The 27,807-nt window shown below is 44.2% G+C and overlaps 1 protein-coding gene across 3 annotated transcripts; it reads right to left on the reverse strand.

Moving 5' to 3' along the window:
* On the reverse strand, nt 1–27,807 carry CB2H6orf118 (chromosome B2 C6orf118 homolog). 3 transcript variants are annotated; one of them, XM_042940267.1, is made up of 11 exons: nt 27,751–27,807; nt 20,893–21,575; nt 19,931–20,053; nt 19,053–19,112; nt 16,254–16,378; nt 9,839–9,897; nt 6,011–6,192; nt 2,933–2,986; nt 2,316–2,377; nt 510–833; nt 162–250 (listed from the first exon to the last, which is right to left on the reverse strand). In XM_042940267.1, exons 1-10 carry the CDS (start codon nt 27,773–27,775, stop codon nt 764–766), a joined length of 1,443 nt encoding a protein of 480 aa, XP_042796201.1. In that variant the 5' UTR covers nt 27,776–27,807; the 3' UTR covers nt 162–250; nt 510–763. The 3 variants fall into 3 exon arrangements, with proteins under 3 accessions (XP_042796202.1, XP_042796200.1, XP_042796201.1); XM_042940268.1 differs by lacking the exon at nt 510–833 and having other exon boundaries at nt 1–227; XM_042940266.1 differs by lacking the exon at nt 510–833 and having other exon boundaries at nt 1–250.

Below are 27,807 nucleotides of genomic sequence, written 5' to 3' on the forward strand. Positions count from 1 at the left end.
TAAAGCTAATCACATGCACACATGTATTTATTCCAGTATCTTGATGCATATAGTGCATTAACTTTATTAAAAATTAAAAATGAAGAAAACTGACAAAATGAGATGTATCTTCACTACTTTATACATCTGCAGACATTCACGCTATGTACATGATGGCTGTGAATTTTCATGGGTCATTTTTCCAGTCCCTTGAGGGTTGTTGTCTGTTTCCTTTAAGTTTACAAATTCTGTAATGAAATCCCAAAGGTTCCTTAAACACAACAAATGAATACGATAGATGAGAAAGAAAGTACCTTAAGCATAAAAGGAAATTTTTAAATAAACATCTGTTTCAGCACATATTTACTCAAAAACACATGGCGAGACTTTGTAATCTTCCACTTTGATTTTAAAGGCTTTTTTGTAGCATTTTGGCCTTGAGTGTAGCAAAGATTCTCCCTAACTAGGGGGACAACCCCCTGCAGCATTTTCCAGACTACACACAGTGTGGCAGCAGAAGCAGAATTTACCTTGAAGATAGTGATGTTTAAACTTTAGGTCCATTCACTCTCGTGGCCAGAACTATGGAAGGAGCCTCCCCAATTTGGTATTTTTAATTCCGTCTTCTTTTCCATTGAGGACACCCAATATGATCTAAGACCCGACAAAACCTGGATCCACCCGTACGGTTCACTCAGCAACCACTCCAACACCTTTCTCTGGTGACTTTCTCTACGATGTAAACTGGAAAGTAGGGTGTTCTGTTTCATAGAGTCCTTTGCAGCTAAAGATGGCCTGGGGACACAGTGCTGGGCCATGAGATATGTGTGGATCCCTGGGAAGGGCCTTCCCCTCTAAATAGAAAAGCCTCATGATGAGAAGCTCTTTGGCTTTTGTCCTTTTCTTCCCCCTTTGTTCCTCTGTGGGAAAGAGATTCATGCCTCTCGACAGGCATATTTAAAAAATTTTTTTTTAATTTTTTTAACGTTTATTTATTTTTGAGACAGAGAGAGACAGAGCATGAACGGGGCAGGGTCAGAGAGAGGGAGACACAGAATCTGAAACAGGCTCCAGGCTCTGAGCTGTCAGCACAGAGCCCCATGCGGGACTCGAACTCACAGACCGCGAGATCATGATCTGAGCCGAAGTCAGATGCTTAACCGACAGAGCCACCCAGGTTCCCCTGAAGACAGCCACACTGAGGAGGAAAATGATACTTAAGGGGAACAGAGAAGGAAGAGCGAAAGACACCAGTTCCCAATATTATCACTGAACCTAGGTCCCCTACAAATAAACGTCTTTTTACTGTTTTTACAAATTAGTCTTTTCCATGCTTAAACTAGTAGTTTTCTGTTGCTCTCGGCCTTACCAAATCCTGAGATTTGAACTATAGGACCAACTGCAAGAAAATTAACCATAAAAGGCTAACCATGTAAAACAGATCATATAAATCAGCCATTTCATTTTTAAATTAAAAGTTGTCAGAGCAACACCTATATAGGCTTCTTCAAAAATTTAATATCTCTAGGGGGCCTGGGTGAGCATCCAACGGTTGAGCATCCAACTTCGGCTCAGGTGATGATCTTGCAGTTTGGGAGTTCGAGCCCCACATTGGGCTCTGTGCTGACAGCTCAGAGCCTGGAGGCCGCTTCAGATTCTGTGTCTCCCCCTCTCTCTGCCCCTCCCCCGCTCATGCTCTGTCTCTGTCTCTCAATAATAAATAAATGTTTAAAAATTTTTTTTTAATTTAATATCTCTAAAAGCTATATAATTTGAGAAAAGAAAGCCACCCCTAGTCACACGTCTCCCCACTTTCCCGATCCTTGCCCATGAGAATTTAGTCTCAATTCTTCACTTCTTTCCAAATAATTTATTTCTATATTGCTAAACAATGAATACTGACTGAGATTTAAATCTTGGGCTAAGCATTCTTTTATACGTGTGTGTGTGTGTGTGTGTGTGTGTGTATATGTATACATTTTTTAATGTTTATTTATTTTTGAAGGAGAGAGAGACAGAGTATGAGTGGTGGGGGGTGGGCAGAGAGAGAGGGAGACACAGAATCCGAAGCAGGCTCCGGGCTCCAAGCTGTCAGCACAGAGCCCGACGTGGGGCTCGAACCCACGAACCATGAGATCGTGACCTGAGCCGAAGTCGAACGCTTAACCAACGGAGTTGGGCTAAGCATTCTTAAGCACAGGATGAAACGTGTCTATTTAACACTCACGAATATAAACATTTCCAAAGTACTGTTTAGTCTAATCTCGGTTCGAATGGATGGTTTTGAGAGTAGCATGAGATTGTCCCGCTTCTCCTATCATGACATCAATACTTACTGCTGCTCCCGCTCACTTGTCTCATGCTTCTCTAGGTTCTGCTTCACATTGTTTTCAATAATCTACCAAGAATAAAAAATCATTGTTTCCGTATAATGGCATGGTATTGCTCATACATATCAACAAGAACATTGAACCAAAATGGAATACAATTTCTGGAATCAGGCATAACATACTCATGTATGCCATATATAATACAGAGGAATATATATATATATCCTAGAAGTAGAACTATAATCAGTTAAGCAGCAGATTCTTAGTATGAATTTTGGAGGGCCGTCCTGAAAGTCATTAGAGGAGCCAGTTCACTACATTCCTTGTCACCATGTAAACTCATTACAGTTCATTGTTAGGTGTGGAAGGGTTAGAGGAACGGTCAATTCTGATTGGTATATCCAACTATTTAAAAAGGTTGTTTATTTTTTTCACTAATACATTAGGTTACACCTGTCCGGTTTTAAGCTACTGTCTACATACTGAGATATTCCTAGCATTACAGAAATTATCGTTGAGAAAGATAATGCATATATTCTTATTTTGTATATGACACAATACAAGAAGCACACAGCACTAAAGGAAATATTTCTATTGGAAAACACTGATTCACATAAACTTACATGTATTTTCTTCTTTAAAATTCGATTTGCTGTTTCTAATTTTATAGCTTCAGTCTGAAGGAGAAATGGTTTTAAAAGTAAGATACTTGGTTAAGAATATATGTTAAATACTTTTCCCCACTTATGGAACAAAAATATGTAAATGATGTTATTCTAAGTTCAAAATAGCCAATAGCACATCGTTTAAAAACATGAATAAACAAAGCATGACTGGAAGGACAGGTAGTAAGACAGATCCTAGCCCTCTAGATCAAAAACGAGAGGACATAAGGGTTGATATTACAAAAACCTAGAGAATTTTAGGGAAATTCTAGAGCAGTTCCTCAATTTTCATAACTAATCACAGAATCTGTTAAAGTGGCTTGATACAATATAAAAATACAAATATCAATAAGTCACATATATACCAGCAATAACTGATTACAAACTGTAATGTAAAATGTTTTTAAAGTTTCTATTAACAATAGTAACAGATGCCATAAAGTCCCAAGAGCAAACATAAAAAATTAAGAGCCAATGCATAAAAATAAATTAAATAAATGTAAAATGACCCTTGATGGGAGTGTGAATATTGTAAAGCTGTAACTTCTTCCCGAATGAATCTATAGGTTTGCTGTAAACACAACCAAAATACTGAGAGTATTATTACTGAAACTTGAAAAATATTTAATACTGTAAATGAGAATATCCAAGATAATTGTGAGCAAAATAATGATGGGCAGAGGGTGTAAACATTTGCTCTTTCACATTAGCAGTTACATCAGTGAACCTAGATAGTATATAATTAAAAACCTAAATTGAGCTTTCAACCCAATTCTACTGCTTTCTCACTGTGACCTCAATCAAGTTACTGAGTGTATCTGTGCTGTGGTTTCCTTATCTGAAAAAGACGGTTAATAATGGCTTAGGGTTGTTGGAAATTATACGAAATAGTATTTTTTAAATGTTCACAGTAGTATCTGGCACACTGTAAATCCCTGATGCATTTAGTTATTTTTTATTTTGGTTAGAAATGACATATTTCAGGGGCGCCTGGATGGCTCAGTCGGTTAAGCGTCTGACTTCGGCTCAGGTCACGATCTCGCGGTTCGTGAGTTCGAGCCCCGCATAGGGCTCTGTGTTGACAGCTCGGAGCCTGGAGCCTGCTTGGGTTCTGTGTCTCCTTCTCTCTGCCCCTCCCCCCACTTGCAGTCTGCCTCTCTCTGTCTCTCAAAAATAAATAAATGTAAAAAAAAAAGTTTTTTTTAAAATAAACGACATATATCAAATCCAAAACTAGAAATGAATTACTTCATAAGATAGTAAAAGCAATTCTATTGTAGCTTCTAGCATTTGATTTAAGGAGCAAAATATAAATAAATAGCTAAAGTAATATAAATTAGTGATATGGAACCCTTATACAGACTTTTCTATTTCCTAGATTCAATCCACTTCAAGAGGTTTTAATCATGAAGGAAAAATTTACATAATTTTACATTACATTTATGATGTATCTTGTGATACATTTACATTATTACATGATTTAAAGCTATAACATATTTAAAGTTATATTATATAATTATATATACATTGCATAATATATAATACAATTTAATATAATATATTTAAAGTTATAATATATTTAAAACTATAACATATTATTTTCAATGTTTAAAAATTCGACTGTAAATTAGTGTTCATTCTCAGGACATTATGTCATTTAAAAAAGAATAGACTGTAGGGGTACCTGAGTGGCTTAGTCGGTTAAGCCTCGACTTCGGTTAGGTGGTGATCTCATGTTCGTGGATTCGAACCCCGGGTCGGGCTCTGTGCTGACAGCTCAGAGCCTGGAGCCTGCTTTGGATTCTGTGTGTGTGTGTCTCTCTCTCTGCCCCTCCCCCCTCTCAAAACAAAGAAACATAAAAAAAAAAAAAGGACTATAAACAAAATCACAGAAAGAAATCTGAACATACTATTTTAAAAGAAAGAGAGAGAGATGTCAAAATAAGTTTAAACCACTACTAACTTCCTATACACTTTATAATTCTGCTTTTTTAAAAAATTTTAATGTTTATTTTTGAGAGAGAGAGAGAGAGAGAGAGAGAAAGAACATGAGTGGGAGAGGGGCAGAGAGAGAGGGAGACACAGAATCTGAAGCAGCTCCAGGCTCTGAGCTGTCAGCACAGAGCCTGACACGGGGCTTGAACTCATGAACCGCAAGATTGTGACCTGAGCCGAAGTCGGACATTCAACTGACTGAGCCACCCAGGCGTCCCTTTATAATTCTGCTTTTTAAAAAAAGATTGAAAAAATAGTGCTGGAAAAATCTATGTAATTATATAACCATGAGACAAAGAATAATCATATATCATTTATAAACTCTATAACAAAGTGATAACATTGAGTCAGATATTGCACAAATTAATTAGGTTACGACATACAAAAAGTAGAGTACCATAACATTTCAAAACACAGACTACAATTTACATTATACTGTTCATCATTGGTTCGTCAAAATGGTTAGTAATAACTGTTAAAGACTACTTCTAGTATAGTAGACTTCCTTTTCCATGGCAGTAGCGAATTTCTATCTTCTAGCACAATTGTTCAACTCACTGAAAATCTAACTACGAAGTTTCAATGTGACACAATGAAAACTGTTAGGGCTTTGGAACCCCCAAAGTATTAAGCTCGAACCCCAGCTTTGCCGCCTCTAACCTGTGTCACGTGGGGCAGGTAGTTCTGAACCCCTCTGAGCTTCAGCTCAAGCTACTTAGTACATATCAGATGACAATTGTCATCACCTTCATGACAAGCATCTTCTATACAAAATTGTTAAGAGACATCAACTGACCTGAAAGAGATCCACTTTGCACCTTACCAGAACTCTACATAATTTTTATCACCTTTATTTTTGTTGTTTTAGCTAGATCTCGTCATTATTCTAACCATTTGCTACAAATGTTTTGCAATTAAAATATATTTGGACCCAACTGTCCATTATTTTTCACCCAATGGCCAAATGAAATTGCTTCAGGCATTTGCCAACCTCTTCAGGCAAAAGAACAATGTAGACATTCAAATGAATAAACTACATACCTCTATGCTTTTAATCCTATTTTCAGTGATATGTGAAATTCCAGTATGAATCAGAGTCGTTTTAATTTGTCTTTCAAGAGCATGAATTTCATCCCATTTACTGAGTATTTCACACCTCTTCTTTTCAACCTTCTCAATAAGGGTAAGGTGATCCTCATCCATTACATTTTTCTTAGATGATTCTGAAAATATTTTTAAAAGCAAAGTATTACTGTGTTTAATATGTCATCTCTTATGAATAGTATTATGCATTATTAACACTATGGTGTATGTTACATACTGCCATATATAATGTGTATATATATGTGTGTGTATAATATATATATAAAATACATAATGTATATATATATAATATATATATAATGTGTGTATATATAATGTGTATAATGTGTATATATATGTGTATATAATATATATGTTATATATATATTATATATAATGTGTATATATATAATGTGTATAATGTGTGTATAATATATATATATTATATATACATAATGTGTGTATATATAATGTGTATGTGTATATATGTGTGTATAATATATATCATATATTATATATAACATGTATATATATGTGTGTATATATGTGTGTGTATTATATATATTATATATATTACATATATGTAATGTGTGTATATATAATGTGTATATATGTGTATAATGTGTATACATGTGTATACATGTTATATATATGTTATATATAATATGTATATATATAACGTGTATAATGTGTGTATAATATATATATTATATATACATAATGTGTGTATATATAATTTGCATGTGTATATATATGTATACATATATATACACACATATATACACATATATACATATACGTATATGTATACATATATATTATATATATAATGTGTGTATATATATGTGTATATTATATATATTATATATATTACATATATATAATGTGTGTGTATAATGTGTATAATGTGTATATTTGTGTATAATATATATACTATATATATAAAGTGTATATATATATTGTGTATAATGTGTATAGTGTGTGTATATATATGTAATGCTAAAATATAATAATGTAAGTCAAGGTTCAAGCACATCAATAAAAATGATCTGATCCGAGAATGGGGACATGCCTCTTCTAATTCATTTATATTATCAAAAAGTATCTACTGAGTGCCCAATCTGAGCACCTAACACAGTGTGGGGAAGGTATGAGGACAACTCTGCAGAATCACGGCAGAATCGATAACCAAATGATGAACAGGCGTTAGAGAGGCGGAAGGGGCCGGGGAGACGGAGAGGGGGCGGAAGGGCAGATTTCAGCACATTTCAGTAAAAAGAAAGGTATGCAGTACTGTGGGGACTTTGAGGGCCAGGTGAGTGGCATCGGTAAATAACACTAGGAAGGAAGCAGGGGGAATACCCGAAAAGGCCTTATAATCTATGTTGGGACATCAGCCGAAGCTGTGGAAGGCTTTTAGGCCGGGATAAACACAACCACACAACGGTCACTGTCTACAGTACCAAAAGTGGAAGAGAAAGAGCAAGGCTGGAACAGGAAAACCAGTCAGAAAGCCACTGCCATCATTCAAACAAGATCAGATCAGGATGGTGCCTGTCGCCTAGAGAAGTGGAGAGATACAAAATGATTTAAGGGACTGGAAACAAGGAGGGCTCACTGGATCTGAATGTAGAGGAAGAGGTAGATATCCAAGTAACCCCTAGGTTTCAGCTCTGCCACAGCTAGGGACAGATGCGGTGCGAAGGAAGTGAGTTCACGGCAGCAGAGAGGTAAGATTCCATGTTGGCCATTAACTCCAAGCTCTGCTGAGGTGGTTGATGGGGTGAGGAGGGAAAGATTTCTGCCACAGGTTTCCTGACTTGACTTCCATGTGTTTGGTGGTGTCATTCATTGAAACAGAGAGTTTAGTCTTGATGCTGTTGGGTTGAGGCACCTATGGGATACTCAAGCGGACACGTCCAGAGGGAAGTTGGATATACAAATCTGAAGCCAAAAAAGAGATCTGGGCTGGAAAGAGTTGGAATCAAAGATGCGTGTGTTGAACCAAAGACATGCCAAGGCTCCAACAGACATCAATATCTAAGGATTCAGAAAGGAGGTGGAGACATTGACAGTAACTCACTTGATTATACAGTACTTGAGTTACTAGAATGTAACTCATTAGAGGTAACTCACTAGAGCGGGAAGACAATTTTTTGAGAAAGAATGACTACCCCTTTCTGATAGAAAAAAAAAAAGGCAAGTCGAAAGAGTGATAATGCTTACCTGTACAAAATGAACAAGATGGAAACCACTGCCATCATTCAAACTTGCCAGATTTGGAAGAAGGGAAAACTCTGAAGGTGAGTTCTGAAATCTGGGGAATTAGCTAAACAGATGCATGAGGAACTAACCAAGCGGGTAGAAACAGCCATAGTTAAGCTTCTACCCACGAAGTCTGATCCCCACCTTAACCTAAGCTGAGTGTTTTAACCTGCAACAATTGACTGAGGGCACAGAAGTCAAAAGGGATGTGAAGTCACTAAAATGACCCAACTGTTACCCCTTTTCTACCTAAGGAGGAAGACTGAGGCACCAACATGGGGAAATTCCACAGGAAATGTATGGTTGGAGGAGAGGCTCCTGAATGAGAAAGCTTTGGGAAAAAAAGAAAAGGATGAACACAAGCCACCAGATTTCTTCAATAGCACTGGAAAAGTGTCAGAAACAGCTAGAATCAAATATTAAGAAAAGTTGACTTCAGTGCTAGAAATTAGTAACATCCTCTTGTTTATTTTTTTATATCTTTCATTTTATCCTATTAGCAATTAACAATAAAGCCCTCAGATTTAAAAGAAACATGGGACAAACACCATATGATTCCACTCTTAAATGGAATCTTAAGAAGAAGAAGGAGAAGGAGAAGAAGAAACACACAAAAAGCAGAATCAGACCTATAACTACAGAGAACAAACTGATGGTGGGCAGAGGGAAGGGGATGGAGGGATGGATAAAGGGGGTGAAGGGGAGAGGGAGGCATAGGGCTCCAGTTACGGAATGAGTAAGTCATGGGAACGAAAGCAGAGCATAAGGAATGTAGTCAATGATACTATAACAGCAATTTACTGGGGCTCATGGTAGCCGTGCTCGCGGTGAGCGCAGAGCATATGCATAAACTTGTCAAATCACCAAGTTGTGCACCTGAAACTAATGTAAACATTGTGTGTCAATGCTACTCAAATTAAAATTAAGAAAAAAGGAAAATGGTGGGCTTGGGTTAGGAGACAGCAAGGAAACGGAAAATGGTGAGCCGGAGTTCCATCCATGACCCGTGTGTAAGAGGATCCCAAGAATAGGCAACGTGGATGCAGGAGAAGGGTGGACCCCACCACGCTCCGAGCCCTGAGAAGGAGTCAGAAGACAAGCGCTGAGCCAGCCCCACAAGAGACCCTCGGAGGATGGCCAGCAGGTAAATCACACGGGTGTTGCTCACAGGAAGAAAGAACTAGCAGGAGGAAGCAAGAGACTCCAGCAAGAACCTCTGAGGCCAAGGTCTTCTAAGAACTTAAAACAGGTCATATCTGTGAGTATATCCTAAAAGCTGCTGGCGGGGGGGGGGGGGGGGGGGGGTTGGTTTAAAAGCTTAACCAACTGAGCCACCCAGGCGCCCCTCATTTGGTCAGTTTCTCGGGCTCTAGTCCAAATGTCTCGGTCAAAACTTGATGGAATTCTTTCTGCAGGAGGTCTTGGCTTAATTCAGTGTTCTACTAAAAACCACAAAGATCTGAGAGAAGAATGAGTTGGTGCACAGGTTGTATCTGGCTCCTGAGAAACACAATTACTTGCCCGACTCTTCCTTAGCTGATTGCAGCAACGTGCGTTCCACGTCTAGTTCACTTCTGAGCCTACAGGTTTGACAATAAAAAGAGAGTAAAATATCAGAACTCCGTTTGCACTGTTCTTCCTTGTCTATTTTATGCCACACGTCTTTTTTTAAAAAAAATTGACAAATACCAAGTGATCTCAGTTTCTATCCAAAAAGGTGATTTTGAACATCGACATGAGAGCCTACAGCCGTCAAATTCAATAAACAAAAGGGTACTTTCTTACCAAGATTGCACAAGCCACTAGCTGAAGAAGCTGGAAAATAAATAAATGATCTCCCGTAGGGTTTATGGATATTATTTTGTTACTTGAATTTCTACGAAGCAGGGAAGCAAAGAAACCAGCGTTTACACTCTGAGACGAACCAGAGACGAGGGCCAGTGGAAGCACGTCACTGCTGTTGGAAGGCACACCGCATGTCCCCTGTGCATTTCAATTTCCTCCCACAGATACAATTCACAAATCCCAGTACATTTATGCTAAAAGTAAAATGCGAGAAATTTTAGGAGCGCCTAGGTGGCTCAGTCAGTTAAGCGTCCAACTCTCGCTTGTGGCTCAGGTCACAATCTTACAGTCCGTGGGATCAAGCCCCACATTGGGCTCTGTGCTGAGCCTGAAGCCTGCTTGGGATTCTCTGTCTCCCTCTCTCTCTATATCCCTCCCCCTCCCGGACTCTCTCCTTCTCTCTCAAAACAAATAAATAAATGTAAAAAACATTTTAAAAGAAGGAAATGAAAACAGTTGTAATTTCTTTGTATCCTCCCCCTGGTTCCAAAGGAAAAAACAAAAACAAAAACATGAACACAATAATTAAACTAAATCAACTGTATTATCTCTGATTTGGAGGGAAAAAGATGGGGGCGCTAATATGTACAGAAAACCCCTGTGATTTGGTTACCAACATCACTACCACAAATGAGTCGATGCTGCCTGCCTACAAGAGGCCTAATGGTTAAATATTTTCACATACGTTAGCTCATTGCATCAGAGATTAAAAGAAATAGAAAGGTATTATGACCCCCAATGTTAAGAGATTGAGGTTAAGTGAATTAATAATAATCTTAACAGTCTTTTCAGCATGTAGATCCAGAGCATTTAGTTTCTAGAAATGTTTAATGTATTACAGTTTCAAGTGTGATGTTCCGTCCCATTGATTTTTCTTCTTCTGAGACTTTAATTATGTCCAATGGATCTTCTTTTCTGTCTTCCACTTCAACCACTTTTTCTCTGACTTTCTTTTCTGATCTCATTTTCATTCTCTTGCTTGTTCTCCCGCTTTTCTCTAACGCTCTTTATTGTAGTGTCACTCAAGACTATTCCTGCTGGGAATGTCATAATTTAGTCTGGATCTATGACATAATCTTGACCTTTCCAACTAGCTGTTCCTCGGTGGCCAAACCTTGATTCGCATCTTCCTTTTTCTTGCCATTCATTGCTGTGCTTATTGTTTACATTACTGACTCCAGATCGTTTTCATATCCAGAAACGCTCTTCAGGGAATATTTAAGTGAGGAGCGTTGTGGCAGTTTCCTTCTCCGACTTTTTGTTGTCGTCGGCTGGCCGAGATTTTCATCAACTAAATTGCTTGGGCCCCCATTTTCTGTTCTCTCTTGAAGCCATTTGTACAGACAGAGATCACTTGCACCTCTGCGCCGTGGTGGGCAGGGCTAGTGGTTCGGGGAGTGTGTGAGGTACGGGTTTCTAAACCCCCCTCCTCTGCTTCTTTTTCTCTTCAATGCACAGCTTTAAAGGACGCCGATCACTTCCTTTTAAACCTGTTCCCACCATATCATCATTTCAGAATTGGCTCTTTGCTTCCACCCGCACTCCAAAGTCCTCTCCTTCTAAGTCAGTGCTCTGAGAGACCGACCAGGAACCTCTGTTATTATCTGTATTATTTAGGGAAGCTGCTCTCTCTCCCTCCCTCCTTCTCTCTCTTCCTCTCCCTCTATCTCTCCCTTCTCCCCCTCCCTTTCTTCCCCCACCCCTCTATCCTTGTCTCTCTCTCCCTTTCCCTCTGCCTCCCTCCATTTCTCTCCTCACCCCTCTCTCTTTCTCTCTCTCCCTCCCTTTCAAGCCTCACCCCTCTGCCAGCAGAAGAGATATAATAAAGATTAGAGTAGAAATAAACAATATAGAATAAAAAAAAAACCCAGTAGAACAGATCAATGAAATTAAGAGGTGGTTTTTTTGAAAAAATAAACAAAATTGATAACCCGCTAGACTTCTCAAAAAGAAGAGATGGGGGATAAATAGATAAAATCATGAATGAAATTGGACTTACCACAACCAACCCTTCCAAAATACAAACAATTATCAGAGAATACTATGAAAAATTCTATGCCAGCAAACTGGACAACCTAGAAGAACTGGACAAACTCCTAGACACCCACACACTGCCAAAACTCAAGTGGGAAGAAAGAGAAAATTTGGACAGACCCACAACTAGTGAAGAAATTGAATCAATTATCAAAAATCTCCCAACAAATAAGAGTCCTGGGCCAGATGGCTTCCCAGGGGAATTCTACCAGACATTTAAAGCAGAGTTAATACCTATCTTTCTCAAGCTGTCCCAAAAAATAGAAACGGAAGGAAAGCTTCTGCACTCATTCTATGAAGCCAGCATTCCCTTGATTCCCAAACCAGACAGAGACCCCACAAAAAAGGAGAAGTACAGGCCAATTTCCCTGATGAACAGGGATGCAAAAATGCAGCCCCTCCTGAGCTGCAGGGCTGGTACAATATTTTCAAATCATTGTGATACATCACATTGATAAAATAAAAAATGAATATAATATAATAAAATAAATAAATAAAAAAAGAAAGGATAAGAACCATATGATCCTGTCAATAGATGTAGGAAAAGTATTTGACAAAATACAGCAACTTTTCTTCACAAAAAACCCTCAAGAAAGTTGGGACAGAAGGAACATACTTAAACATCATAAAAGCCATATATGAAAAACCCACAGCTAACATAATCCTCAATGAAAACTGAGAGCTTTCCCCCTGAGATCAGGAACATGACAGGAATGTCCACTCTCACCACTGTTGTTTAACATAGTGTTGGAAGTCCTAGCCTCAGCAATCAGACAACAAAATGAAATAAAAGGCATCAAAACTGGCAAAGACGAAGTCAAACTTTCACTTTTCATAGACGACGTGATACTCTACATGGAAAACCCAAAAGACTCCACAAAAAAGCTGCTAGAACTGATGCGTGAATTCAGCAGAGTCGCAGGGCACAAAACCAATGTACAGAAATCAGTTGGCATTCCTATACACCAATAATGAAGCAAGAGAAAGAGAAATCGAGAAATATATCCCATTTGCAATTGCACCGAGAACCATAAAATACCTAGGAATAAACCTAACCAAAGAGGTAAAAGATATGTGTACTGAAAACTATAGAAAACTTATGAAGTAAATTGAAGAAGACACAAATAAATGGAAAAACATTCCATGCTCATGCATTGGAAGAATGGATATTGTTAAAATGTCAATACTACCCAAAGCAATCTACACATTCAATGCAACCCCAATCAAAATTGCACTGGCATTCTTCTCAGAGCTAGAACAAGCAATCCTAAAATTTGTATGGAACCACAAAAGACCCTGAATAGCCAAAGTGATGTTGAAAAAAAAAAACCAAAGCAGGAGGCATCACAATCCCAGACTTTAGCCTCTACTACAAAGCTGTAACCATCAAGATTGTATGGTATTCGCACAAAAACAGACACACAGACCAGTGGAATAGAAAAGAGAACCCAGAATATACCCACAAATGCATGGCCAACTAATCTTTGACAAAGCAGGAAAGAGTATCCAATGGAAAAAAGACAGTCTCTTTAGCAAATGGTGCTGGGAGAACTGGACAGCAACACGCAGAAGAATGAAACTAGACCACTTTCTTACACCATTCACAAAAACAAACTCAAAATGGATGAAAGACTTAAATGTGAGACAAGAAACCATCAAAACCCTAAAGGAGAAAATAGGCAACAGCCTCTTTGACCTCAGCCGCAGCAATTTCCTGCTCGACACGTCTCCAAAGGCAAGGGAATTAAAAGCAAAAATGAACTATTGGGACCTCATCAAGATAAAAAGCTTCTGCACTGCAAAGGAAACCATCAACAAAACTAAAAGGCAACCGGCGGAATGGGAAAAGATATTCGCAAATGACATATCAGATAAAGGGTTACTCTCCAAAATCTATAAAGAACTTACCAAACTCCACACCCAAAAAACAAAACAAATAATCCAGTCAAGAAATGGGCAAAAGACATGAATAGACACTTCTCCAAAGAAGACATACAGATGGCCAACCCACACATGAAAAGATGCTCAACATCACTCATCATCAGGGAAATACAAATCAAAGCCACGACGAGATATCACCTCACACCAGTCAGAGTGGCTAAAATTAACAACTCAGGAAACAACAGATGCTGACGAGGATGTGGAGAAACGGGAACCCTCCTGTACTGTTGGTGGGAATGCAAACTGGTGCAGTCACTCTGGGAAATTGTGTGGAGGTTCCTCAAAAAATTAAAACTAGAACTACCCTACGACCCAGCAACAGTGCTACTAGGAACTTACCCAAGCGATACAGGAGTGCTGACTCATAGGGGCACATATACCCCAATATTTATAGCAGCACTTTCAACAATAGCCAAATTATGGAAAGAGCCCAAATGTCCATCAATGGATGAATGGATAAAGAAGATATGGTTTATATACACAATGGAATACTACTTGGCAATAAGGAAGAACGAAATCCTGCCATGTGCAGCAATGTGGATGGAACTGGAGGGTATTATGCTGAGTGAAATAAGTCAGGCAGAGAAAGACAGATACCACATGTTTTCACTCATGTGGAATTTGAGAAACGTAATAGAAGACCATGGGGGAGGTGAAGGGGCGAAAACAATAGTTTCAAACAGAGAGGGAGGGAGGTAAACCATCAGAGACTCTTAAATCCAGAGAACAAACTGAGGGTTGATGGGAGAGTGGGGGAAGGGAAAACGGGTGATGGGCATTGAGGAGGGCACCTGTTGGGATGAGCACTGGGTGTTGTATGGAAGCCATGAACCACGGGAATCTACCCCCAAAACCAAGAGCACACTTTACGCACCGTATGTCAGCCAATTTGACAATAAATTATATTTTTAAAAATTGTATTTTAAATTATATTTAAAAAAGACCTAAGTCAATGGAATGGCCTCCCAGGATCACAGCTTGGAAGGCGCAATGTGGTAAAGGTGATGATACCCTCCCAGGCCATCTACCAATCAATTCAATCCCTACCAAAGTCCCAAAGGCCATTTCAGCAGAAATGAAAAGGACGTATCTTTGATACAAAGTCTGCAAAAGGGGGCGCCTTCGTGGCTCAGTCATTTCAGTGTCCAACTTCTGCTCAGGTCAATATCTCGTGGTTCATGAGTTCAAGCACCACATCCGATGCATTGCTATCAGCACAGAGCCTGCTTCAGATCCTCTGTCCTCCTCTCTCTCTGCCCCTCCCCCACTTGCTCTCTCAAAAACAAATCAACATTGAAAAAAAAAAAACCTCACTCCCCTCTCTCTCCTCCTTCCTCCCACCCCCTTTCTTTTTCTCCCCATCCCTCTGTCCTTCTCTCTCCCTTTCCCTCTCTCTCCCTCCCACTCTCTCTTCACCTCTCTCCTTCTCGCTCTCACTGGTCTTAGAACATGTTATGTTTTCTACCAGTTCCATTGTTCTCCCTTCCCCCACTGCCCTTTCTGTCGCGAAGGTTTGTAGAAAGACCGTGGATAACGATTCACTGCCATTCGATGTGCGTTTTTCCATTTTCAGGTATCCTGAAGTCTGGATGCTTTTTGTCTTCTAGTTATACTGAAGGCACCGTTTCATTTTTTGGTTTTTGTTTCCTGTTTTGTTTTCTTGAGTGTGCTGGCTTTGCTTCAGTCTTTTTTTTTTTAACCCTCTACAAAACATACGCCCTATCCAATTGTTATTTCATCTGGAAGACTATACAGAAAGGTCAAAAGATTTTTTTAAGTGAAAAGAAAATAATAAGCCCATTCATGAAAGGTGTCTTGACTTTGCAGCCGGGTCACCTACCAGTAGGTCCCCAGGAGACCACCACGGAAGACGAGATTCCCTCGGAAACCATCCCAAACCACCCTCCCCCATACAAACGCCGGGTTTGGTTGAATTTCCCAGTCACAGATGTGATGGCTGGGGAAAGGGGCCAGATGGCAGGCACACTGTTAGCGAAGGCAACACATCTCACCCAACAACGCAGGAAAAATGTAAAGACACGCTTGTCACGTGGCTTTAATACATTGTACGACAGTATAATCCCAACGTAAATCAAATCAGACTGTCAACCCTCACTTGTCATTATGCTCCAGGGCAGCCTTGGTGGCCGTCACAATCGCCCTCAGCTCCTCCCTGGCCTGGTTGACATCTGCTGTCTTCACGGACCTCTTCTCCAGCCCCTTGGCATTAGCCAGCAGAGTCTAGGAGGACAAGGCCGTAATGGATGAGACGCACACAGGAAGGAATATTACAGTGTATTCAAGATATTTTGAGTCAAAACAGAAATTCTAGGTAAAATAGGTAAATAGGAAAATATGGGAGGAGGGATAACTCGTCATGTAAAGATCTGGACAAAATATTGTTTTAAAATTTATGAAGGCTTTATTTTACGAAGACATTTAAAAAGTGGTGGGGTTTCACCGCAGGATGTGGAGACACAAAGATCCCTGCCTCTTTAGGTGATGGGCTGCCACATTTCCAGAAACAGAAAGAAAGAGCTGATGCCCTGTTGGCCAGGGAACTTTTCATGCTGGTGTTTGATTGAAATTAGCGCACATACGTTCATCTGGACTCAACGTGAAAAACCCAAGGAACAGGGTAGGCCGCCAACCGGACCCTTTGCTTGTTCCTCTCAAACAAAAGCTTACTTTTCTGGGGCGCCTGGGCGGCTCAGCGAGTTAAGCATCTGACTCTTGGTTTTAGCTCAAGTCACGATCTCACAGTTCGTGAGAGGGAGCCCCGCGTCGGGCTCCGTGCCCTGACAGTGTGGATCCTACTTGGGATTCTCTCTCCCCCTCTCTCGGCCGCTTCCCCACTCATGCCGCTTGCTCGCTCTCTCTCAAAATAAATAAACTTAAAAAAAAAAGGCTGTCTCTCCCTCTTCCTCTGCTCCTAAGATGAGGTAAGATAAAGTAAAATAAGACAAAATAAAATAATAAAATAATTACAGATGAAAAGAAAAGATGTAAGGAGTAAATCAGAACTGACCTCCCTGTAAGGCTGTGATGTTTTTCAAATACAAGGCAACTGTACTTCCCAATTTATAAGACAGAATTCTTAAACTTTATTGAATTCGAAAAGTCAAAAGTAGTTTTAGTAATGCCACATTCTCTCAGTTTTTGTGAATGAGGGAGTTGATCTCGCAGTCTATTTTCCTTACTAGAACATCCACAGGTGCGACCTCGGCCTGGAGGGGACACCTGGGGGCTGTCAGCAGTTAGGCGAGGACACCATGCACTTGTACGTGCTGCATTATAGCTGTCACAATACACTTTTTTTTTTAAGTTCATTTATTTCTTTTAAGGGAGAGAGAATCCCAAGCAGTCTCCGTGTGTCAGCACGAACCCCGAGATCATGACCCGAGACGAGATGAAGAGTCGGACGCTTAACCGACTGAGCCACCCAGGGGCCCCCACTGCAACACGCTCTCCATGCTTTCCCTACGTGCTGTCTGGTAATTCCTGACGTGGCACCATCTATGTTCCCAGACTGTTTCTATGTGGTTACTTCAGTGGTTTGGGAACAGAGATTTGTGTCAGTGTATGTCCCGCTCTGATCTCTGCTCCCTACGTCTGTGCCCAGGTCCAAACTCCCCTCTTCTTATAAGGACATCAGCTGCTGGATTAGGACCCACCCTAAGGACCTCACCCTAACTTAATTATACTTGCACAGACCCTAGTTCCCAGTAAGGTCACACTCACAGCCCCCCCGGTGGACACGATGTTTTGGAGGACACTACTCAGCCCAGCACAGTTGCCTCATAGGGAAAGATGTATAATCTAGAAGGCCATTGCTAAGCATCAATGAGATAAGGACCACACACACACACACACACACAAGCTATGGTAGCCAATGTACAATAAAGAACAGCTTAAAGTTGGAAATGCTGCTTTGAGATATTTATGGGGCATTTTCTTAGCTTTATATTGCTGTCATAACAAATACCCACGAAATTACTGGCTTAATACAAACTCCGCATCTCTGTCCTGTGGGGCAGGAGTCTGGTTGGCTCTGCTGGGCCCTGCTGGGGTCTCTCTGGGCAGAACTCTCAGTACCAGCTGGGCTCCCTTCCTTTCTGAAGGCTCTGGGGCAGACTGTCCTCCAGGATCACTCAGGTTGTCGGGCAGGACCCACTTCGTTGCGGTTGTAGGACTTGAGGTCCTGTCCCTGTCGCCTGTCAGCTCCTGGACGCCTCTCCCCAGGGCCCCACCTGGCCCCCCACCCCCATCCCAGAGCCCCCAGTGGCCATGGAATCCTTCCATCACAGGGAATCTCTCCGACTCCCCTTCTGGCCCCACCCAGGGAAGCAGACGTAAGCCTCAGCTTGTAGGGGTCCGTGGGATTAGATTGGGCCCCCCAGGTAATTCAGGATAGTTTCCCTATCTTTAGGTCTGTAATCTGCCTGCCCCAGACACCTAAGTGTCAACGTCCAATGGGATTATACCTGGACACAGGTATAACCGGGAGCTCCCAGGAAGTATCTGGGTGCCATAGACAGAGCTGGGGATCATCAGTATAAAGGTGAGCAGATATATCATATAACCAGAGAAAGAGGGAGAAAAGGGCCAGTGCTGAGTGAAACAGCCATGGGAGGACAGGGTTACAGGGGGATGAGCCAGAGAGATCCCTGAGAACTGGTGGCCAGAGACATCGGCACAACACAAGCAATGTGTATGCCCCTCCTCCACCCCACCGCTGGTGCTCACTGCGACCAGAAGGTGAAGTCCTTACCCACAAGCCCCTCAGCTGGTCTCCAGCTTTTCTACTATGGAAGCAGATGGGGCCTCTTGGATTCTGAATGTTTTCTCCTGCCCGTGAAATATGAAAGAATGAAGAAACAGGCTCTATTTAGGCACTTGCATGATCGTTCGTTACCTTATACTGTGATGCGGTCTGGGACCGCAGGAGTATTGCCATGTAGAGTTCGTATTCATCCTATACCAAAAAAAAAAAAAAAAATCCATTGAAAACGTGTTTAACACTACTATGTAAGTTTCTTTGCATGTATAAATAATATGGAAGTTAAGGATGTCAGTCTAGATCATTTCAAAAATATAAAATGTTCCTTCAGCATATTAACCAATACGCACAATAAAGTGTATAAAATCTCACCAACCTGGAAGCAGGTCTGAATGTTAACTATGGATCACCTCAGAACAGTATCATCAAATACTCTGACACGCACACACAGCACGTGATCTCCTGCCATATGGGTGCTCTGGGGACTTGGGTCCTGCCGACCTGCCAGAGATGGGCTCCCTAGGGATGGGGACATTCTCTGGAGAACAGGCCACTGTATTCCTGCTTTTAAGTATCCTCGTCTTTAGGATTTGGATAAGAGAAAGATGTGTAAGAAACCCCGTTTCAACTCACTTTTGATATGAAGCTCAACGTTCATCATGAAATCACAACAAACTTATAATTCCATAAGAATTTATATAAACTTATTATGCATAATTATAAATGTTTATATGTTACATATATACAATTTGTAAAAGTCTATAAATAGTTGGGAAGCTTTAGCAGGAAAGAAAATGGGCTTAAGGAGTGAGCTAGCTGGTTGTTTATTCACATGTCCCACTGGTGATTTGTGTGGCCATAAGCACATTACTTTGAGTCTGTGAGTCACTTGCCGTCTCTGTAAGATGGAAGCCATGATACTTGGCAGGAATTCTGTGAGAACAGCAATCCTGTGCACAGAATGTCATGTATGGCTCTCAACTGTTATGTGACAAATATACGCTTATTATTACCTTAACTTCTTTCAAGATATCCCCAAATATCAAAGAACTATTGCAAATATCTTCAAAGACTTTTCCATAGACCTGCAGTCTGTTGAACTGTTGGGAGTCACATACACACACGTTTTGGAGCTCCTGGTAGAGAAACAGAACCAGACATTTCAGGATGTCTTAATTTTCCTTTCCAAAGAGTTTCTCAGGGGGAGGAATGAGAATTTCCATGGGGTTTTCTATCAGCGGGTCCAGCTCATACCAGCCCAGAGCTGGGTCTGGGCAGAGCCAGGCGGCCAACCGAGGAGCCTGAGGAGGTCTGATTGCTTGATTGTCCAAGGCGTGTTTGTCTTTGTTTTCTTCATTCACCCCCTTGCACCCTGTATTTAAGGACTTACTGCACCCACAGGGTCCTTCTCTTTCCATTAGTCCTCTCAGCCAAAACCCTCATCAGGTTTGGTTACTTCTCAGGCACACTGCTACTTCCTCTCTTCCCGTAGTCTCTCTCTTGCATCACATGCCCGGTCACTGTGCATGACTCACGGCCCCTGGGAGTTCACTAAAGCGCCTCCCATCACACTAATTATCTTCCACAGACACGAGTGACTCCGGGCAGAATCTACCTCTGTCACCTGACTGTCTACCCCCGCCTCACTCTGCCCTCAGTGCTTTCATAGCAAGTTAGGCAAACCTTTCCTCAGATGCATCTGCTATCCATGAACATTGTATATCACAGCGGCCAGGCAGCGTCTGATGCTCTCCCTATGAAATCACCTCCAACTGATTAAGTTTCTGGATTTAGCCTTCTTCTACTTCTCCCCGTGATTATTTACCTCGTGTCAGATGTTCCCAGCCCCTGGTGGATACCCTACATCCTACCCGGAAATGTAAATGAGGGGTCTGAATGCGGACGTCCACCCACAACATTTGGACACCCGAACTCCCGCAGTGTGCCCACGGGACTGCAAGGTCAACCTCCTTACCTGTTCCAACTTCTTCTCATGCCGTGTCGCTGCCTGCCTCCCCGTGAAGTCGTTCTTCTGGAGATGGTGCTTCGCAAGAACTTCTTTTTGGAAGCGCAAGAACTTCCTGTACCTGTCTGTCTTCGTCAGGCCGGCTAAGTACGAGCTGATGTACTGATACTCATCCTTACATCGGGGAGGCATCACGCACTCACGGCTGGACTCCACCGCTCTGTACTTGAGAACCTTCACCTCTGGCAACCTCAGCTCTTCTCTCCTCCGCCACTCGGGAGAACCCTCTTTCCTCGGAGACTTCCTTTGAATGAAATCCTCTTCTGCAGCGTGGGAACTATGCTCCGCGGGGTTCAAATACCTGAACAGCGGTGCGTTCTGTGCCTCATTGGGCCCCAGAGCTGTATTGATGGTAAAATAAGCCAGAGCGTCTTTCATCTTGGTGATCTCCTTATCGGATTTTCCAATCGGCTTTTCCACCTGGAAGATCTTTTCCCCTTTTGGTCTATTGGCGTTGGGCCAGTGATACAGGATGGTCTCAGGAGGCCTGTAGAGCTTATTGGGATTCAAGTGCCCAGAGGTGTAAAGATAGACATCCTCTCTGTGATCTTTCTGAAGTTTGTTCAGAAGTGTCCTTAGATTGCATAAAGTCTGAACACCTGGCACTTCACAGTGTTTCCACCGCAGGTAAACTGGTCAGGAAAGATAATGAGACTATTAAGTCGGAGGTTCCACAATAAGACAATAAGACCGCTGTGCGTATCTGCCGAGCTGCTACCTCCCAGTCCCAGAGGAGGAGCTGACAGACACGAGAGGAAACAGCACGCAGGCCAGGCCTTCTGCAAACGGGGGGCTGCTAGGTGCACATGATGTGCAGGTCCGATCAGAGAGCCCAGGGCCCCGCAGGGGCGCGCCTGGCTGGCTCAGTTGGTAGAGCGTAAGACTCTCGATCTTGGGGTGGCAGGTTTTAGTGCTATGTTGGGTGTGGAGATTACTTCAAAATAAAGTAAGACAGAGAGGGAGAGAAAGAGAAGAAAGAGAAGAAAGAGAAGAAAGAAAGAAAGAAAGAAAGAAAGAAAAGGAAAGGAAAAAAGAAAAGAAGGAAGGAGGAAAGAAAGAGAGAGAGAAAGAAAGGAGGGAGGGAGAAAGGGAGAAAAAGGGGGAGAAAGGGAGAAAGAAGGAAAGAAAGAAAGAAACCAGGGCCCTACAAAGCCAAGAAGAAGGAGGATGGGGCTTTTGATTCAACAGAGGGTTTCTTACAATATTAGCAAAGGTTCTGAAAGGGAAGTTTAACAGCATAATTAGAATTCATAATGATGATGCTCAGAGACACCCAACGTAGGAAATAAACACAGGTGTTTTCTCTCTCAATACTGAAATGTCTCAGCGTCCCTGGCCAAACCCCCAGGGACTGACAAGTCAGTCACCCCTTCTGCTCCCATCCCCACTTGTAGAAGATAAGGAGCCACGGAGTAAACCCCGTGGGAGAGCTGACGGGGACCCCAGCTCCTTCCACAAAGGGCCCAGCTTCTCCTATGTCCCCGTGGTGGGGTGCCACATGGGCACATGGTCCAGGACATAAAACTGGAAAAACCTGGCTGTTTGAATCAGACTCCTGACCACGTGAGCTCTAAACAGTTACATAATCTCTCTGAATCATAATTTCTTCCTCTGAAAGATCAGGATAATCATCCTACTCAAAAGGGTTGATTGACAGCTAAATGGAATCGCTTTTGGCAAAGAAGCACACGGCCTAGAACAGACACTCCATGAACAGTATCTATTTTCAGGAAAGGACTACAGCACAGGGAACACCTTGCCAAATGCTTCTGGTAGAACAAGAGTTGACCCAGACTTCAACTCGAGGAAAGGAGATTTTGGCCACGCGCCGTGAGGGCCCCGGAGCCACGAGCATACGGCATAACTTTCCAGAGAACCCCGGAGGAGTAACTGACCAGATCTGCGGTCCCGCACGTCAACCTGGGCTGGGGAGGGCACTGGCAACAGAGCCCTTGAGGGCCCACCCTGAACACCCCCCATCCAAGCGTTGCCCACATCCGTGACCCTGGGCCCCACGATGATTCCATCTGTGACTAGTTTCGTCCCCATGCTGTAAAAGGGAAGCAGAAGGACTTATGTGACCCACTCGGGTCCAGGCACCTCTCGAGACAGGTAGCGTGTTGGGTGGGCCTCACCTAATCACATGAAGATGGTCATAGAGGAGGGGTCAGAGGCCGGGGGGCATGAGGAGAACTGATCCCTGAATACAGCATTTGTACCCAACTGTTGGATCAGCCCTCTTATCCCACAAGTGCCTGGGCTCCAGGGGAGGGCCTTCTGGGACCCGTGCCACATCCAAACCCTGACCAATCCACGTCCAGAAGCAGTGACAATAAATCAGGACACAGTGTTTCCTCTGTTTTCACCTGTGAAAAGTAAGAAAGGCCCAGAGAACCTGAAGAACCGGGGTAACTTCTGTTACTATATAACACATTACTACAAAGAGCAGCTTCAAATCTGTTACTATATAACACATTACTACAAACAGCAGCTTCAAACCGGGTTTAGCGCAAGGTTATATGGGTCCGGACTTCAGCCTGAAGGGGCTGGATTCTCCACTCGGGATGTCACAACACAGATATCAAACTGTGGGCCTGGCTGAGCTCTCGGAAGCCTTGGAAGTGGGCTGGGGAACCTGCTTGCAGCCTTATTCCTATTGTTGAGCGAATCGAGTTCTTGCGATGGTAGGACCGAGGTCCCTACTTCCTCGTTGGCTGTTGGTGGGGGTCACGCTCAGCTCCTAGTGGCTGCCCTCGTTCTAAAAATATGACTTCCTTTTCCACATCTATTCACGAAGCAAAACAGTTAACTCTTGGTCTCTTTCTGAGACCCTTCATCCTTCATCCCTGAACCCCCTTCACATACTTCTCATGCTCCCCAACTTCTGACTCCTCCACTATGACCAGCTTCGTGTGATTAGGTCAGGCCCACCCAACATGCTACCTGTCTTGAGGTCTCTGGTGCCGTGGGATACAGCACAATCGCAGAGCACTCTGTCCCCCTGTTCAAAGGCTTGGGGACTATGCCAAGTGTCCACGAGAGGTCAGGCAAACTTGAGCCATTCCAGAATTCTACCCACCTCGGGGATACTGCCAAGCCCAGACCACAGTCTCCCCTTCTCCCTGTTGATTAGCTTCTTACTTCAAAGAAACCACTCATAAAATGTTAAAATATCAACAGAACATTTTTTCAAGACAGATGATCATACGTAATCAAAGGCATCAACACTTAAAGAAGGTGCTAAAAACACATCGTATTTGTTGGGCTTCTCCAGAGGACAGAACCAAAAGGGTGTAGAGAGAGAGAGAGAGAGAATATACAGAGATTTCTTCTAAGGAATCGGCTCACGTGATTATGGTACAAACCCACCTCATGCCCAAGGCGTTCTGCTGGAGAATTCCCTCTTGCCCTGGGGAGGTCAGTGTTTATTCGAGTAAGGCCTTCGAGGCAGCAGAGGAGGCCCGCCCACATTTCAGAGAACAATCTGCTCCACTCAAAGTCTACTGGGATAAATGTTACCTTCATCCAACAAACATCCTCAACAGACACATCCAGAATGAAATTTGGCCAAACCATCTGGGCACCGTGGCCTAGCCGCTCTGAGAACTAAAATTCCCCATCACCTACATGATACCAACTCTCTTTGGAAAGCAGGAGAAAGAGGCATTTCTGGTGTTGTGCTATCCTGTCGATTTTATTTCCCAAAAGGCTTTGGAACCACCGGAAAATTAGCAAACTCATTCTCCTCCGAGCGGCCAGAGCAGAGGCCCGGGGCCGCGGGGAACCGGCCAAGCCAGGCTGGGTGCTTGAACTCCTGAAAGAATCTACACGGGGAGGCCTCCATCTGTGCAGATACTCGGGTTGGTTTTGTCCCCTCCGGCATTTTAATCGCCTGTTGGGTGTCCACAGCGCTTCTCGAGGTCGTGATCCCTCTCTCCTGAACTCCGCACACGGCCTCGTCCTGTCCTCGTTCACTCTCTGCCACCCACCGCCACACGCTTCCGGGGCGATTTCGACAGTTCCTCCAGGGAAGAAACCGTGTTTTCATTCACATCAGCCGCGTCAGAAAGAGACCAAGAGTTAACCGTTTTGCGTCATGAATAAACGCGGGAAAGGAAGTCGTAGTCTTAGAATTTGAAATAATAATACAAAATTTTATTCCGCACCACACCGTGCTCTCTCCCTCACAGGATTCCGCACCAGGAATCATGTTCGTTTTGTTTTGTTTAAGTTTATTTATTTATTTTGAGAGAGAGGGAGGGAGGGAGGGGGGAGGGGGGAGGGAGGAGGAGGGAGGGGGAGGGGGAGGGAGGGAGAATCCCCAGCAGGCTCCATACTGCTCGCGTGGAGCCTGACACCGGGCCAGAACCCAAGAACTGTGACATCATCGCCTGAGCTGAAATCAAGAGCCAGACACTTAACTGACTGAGCCCCCCAGGCGCCCCCATCCCACCGGGAGTCCCAAAGTCCAGTAGGAACGAGCTACGAGTACCCGCGACAGGGAGACCGTGGGAGCCACCAGAGCACGTGTCTGTAGTGCGGTAGTGAGAAGCGGGAAAACACCTCACCTTAATTATCCTGAAATCGCTGGGCCCGGAAGGCGGATTCGTGAGCCCACCTCCCATTTCTATGCTCCTAACAAAGGGACTTTGCAGAATTAAAGTTATGCCCTTAAAATAGGGTTTCCTGAATTACCTGGGGGGCGCGATCTAATCCCATGGGCCCCTAACAGCACAGAGCCTTCCCTGGGTGGGACCAGAAGGGGAGTCGGAGAGATTCCCTGTGATGGAAGGATTCCATGGCCACTGGGGGCTCTGGGATGGGGGTGGGGGGCCAGGTGGGGCCCTGGGGAGAGGCGTCCAGGAGCTGACAGGCGACAGGGACAGGACCTCAAGTCCTACAACCGCAACGAAGTGGGTCCTGCCCGACAACCTGAGTGATCCTGGAGGACAGTCCGCCCCAGAGCCTTCAGAAAGGAAGGGAGCCCAGCTGGTACCAAGAGTTCTGCCCAGAGAGACCCCAGCAGGGCCCAGCAGAGCCAACCAGACTCCTGCCCCACAGGACAGAGATGCGGAGTTTGGTTTGCTTAGTGTCACTACATCTGTGGTCATCCGTTACAGCAGCAGCAGAAAACGAACGAATACAGCAAGGGGAGTGCAGGCTACGCCGAATCCAGGACTGGACAGGCCAGTTGGTGATGACGGTCAGGGGAGGGCTTGCGGCCAGTGGGAGGGGCGGGAAAACCACCAAGAGACTTGACAATTCGGGAGAGCCAGCACTGCCGGGAGAGGGGATGGGTGGCCACCCCTGAACACCATCGCCCCCTCCCCGGAACCCCCCACCCCAGGATCCCCCACCCCCCAGATCCCAAAAGGAAGAACGCAGTGATGCCTCCCAAAGTCAGGGAGAGGCTTCAGTTCCTTTTATTATTATTAATTAGTTAATTAATTCAGATAGCACAAGCAGGGAAGGGGCAGAGATGGAGGGAGGGGGAGAAAAAGAGAGAGAGAGAGAGAGAGAGAGCGCCAAGCCACCTCCTTGCTGTCAGCACAGAGCCTGACTCCGGGGCTCAATCCCACCAACCTTGAGATCGAGATCATGACCTGAGCCAAAAGCAAGAGTCCGAGGCGAAACTGACTGAGCCCCCAGGCGCCCAGAGGCTTCAGTTTCTTTACCTACGTGTTAAACAAAAAAACAACCTCAAAAGCCTGGGACGCTGTAAATTTCTAACCACCGCCTGCGGCACAGCCTGGGCGATGCCCCGGCCCTTCCTTTTTTGCATTTCACCCGATCTCCTGCTGTGGGGTCGGCCTGGCAACGAATTTCTCCTCCTCCTTTTCACTGTACAGAATATGCACTTAAGAAATACCAGGAAAAAAAAAAGGACGCGCTGGTGTATTTCCCCGCCACCGCGTGGCACGTTTTGCACACACCACGCAGCCGCCACGTGACTGGAACCTTCTCGGGCAGTGCGGGGCGGAGAGGGGGGGCGCTTAGGGACCACGCACACAGACCCTGCAAGGCCAGCGTGCGTGACCACGTCTGGGAGCCCCGCAGACACCGCGGGGGCGCGCGCAGAAACGCGTATTCCGCGCCAGGCCGTCTGAACAGTCGGCCACCGTCCGTGGCGGGCAACAGACCTCACGGTGCGCGGGCACAAAGGGACTCTGAAAGGGCTGAAACAGCGCACGTGGAAATTCATTCAGACCACGTGCCCGGGGACTGGGGATTATCATGGGCCATTATCATGCAGAGTCTTTATTAAAAAAAGGGGGGGGGGGACGGGGGTGGTGGAGAGGTTTCGCGAACACAGCTCGTCGAGTTATTGCACGGGGAACAGAAGAAAGGGTCCGAAACCACGGGAAACCACCTCGCGGGGCGGCCCGCCTGGGGTCTGCGGCTGCCCAGCGAGGCCCCGCAGGACGCGGCGCTGCGGGACGGGCCCCGAAGCGGGGCTCTTCACAAAGGGCGCTCCCAACGGCTTCTAGAAATCCCGCCCTCATCCCTCCTCCCCGCGGGGGACGCACACGAGCACGTGCCCACACGCACGCTCGAGTGCACACACGCACGTGCGCGCACACGACCTTGCTCCTTTGAACGTGACCCTGAGCTGTTCCGGGGAGGCACCGCATCCCCCGCCCCCCTCCGCACGCAGCCCCAAACCCGGGTGACCCGGCGGCCGCCTCGAGGCGCAGCCGCCAGAAGCGGTTTCATTCGTCACACCAGGCTCAGGGCAGCCGGGGCCTGGGCGATCACACCGCGAACGGACGTCAGGCGGCGCCCACGGCGCGCTCGGGGCGCACTTACACTCGGGCTCTGACTCCCGGGCCATCGTCGCTCCGCCGCAGCTCCCGGGAGCCCGCG

This window comes from Panthera leo, chromosome B2 (genome assembly GCF_018350215.1).
Source record: "Panthera leo isolate Ple1 chromosome B2, P.leo_Ple1_pat1.1, whole genome shotgun sequence".
NCBI classification, from domain to species: domain Eukaryota; kingdom Metazoa; phylum Chordata; class Mammalia; order Carnivora; family Felidae; genus Panthera; species Panthera leo.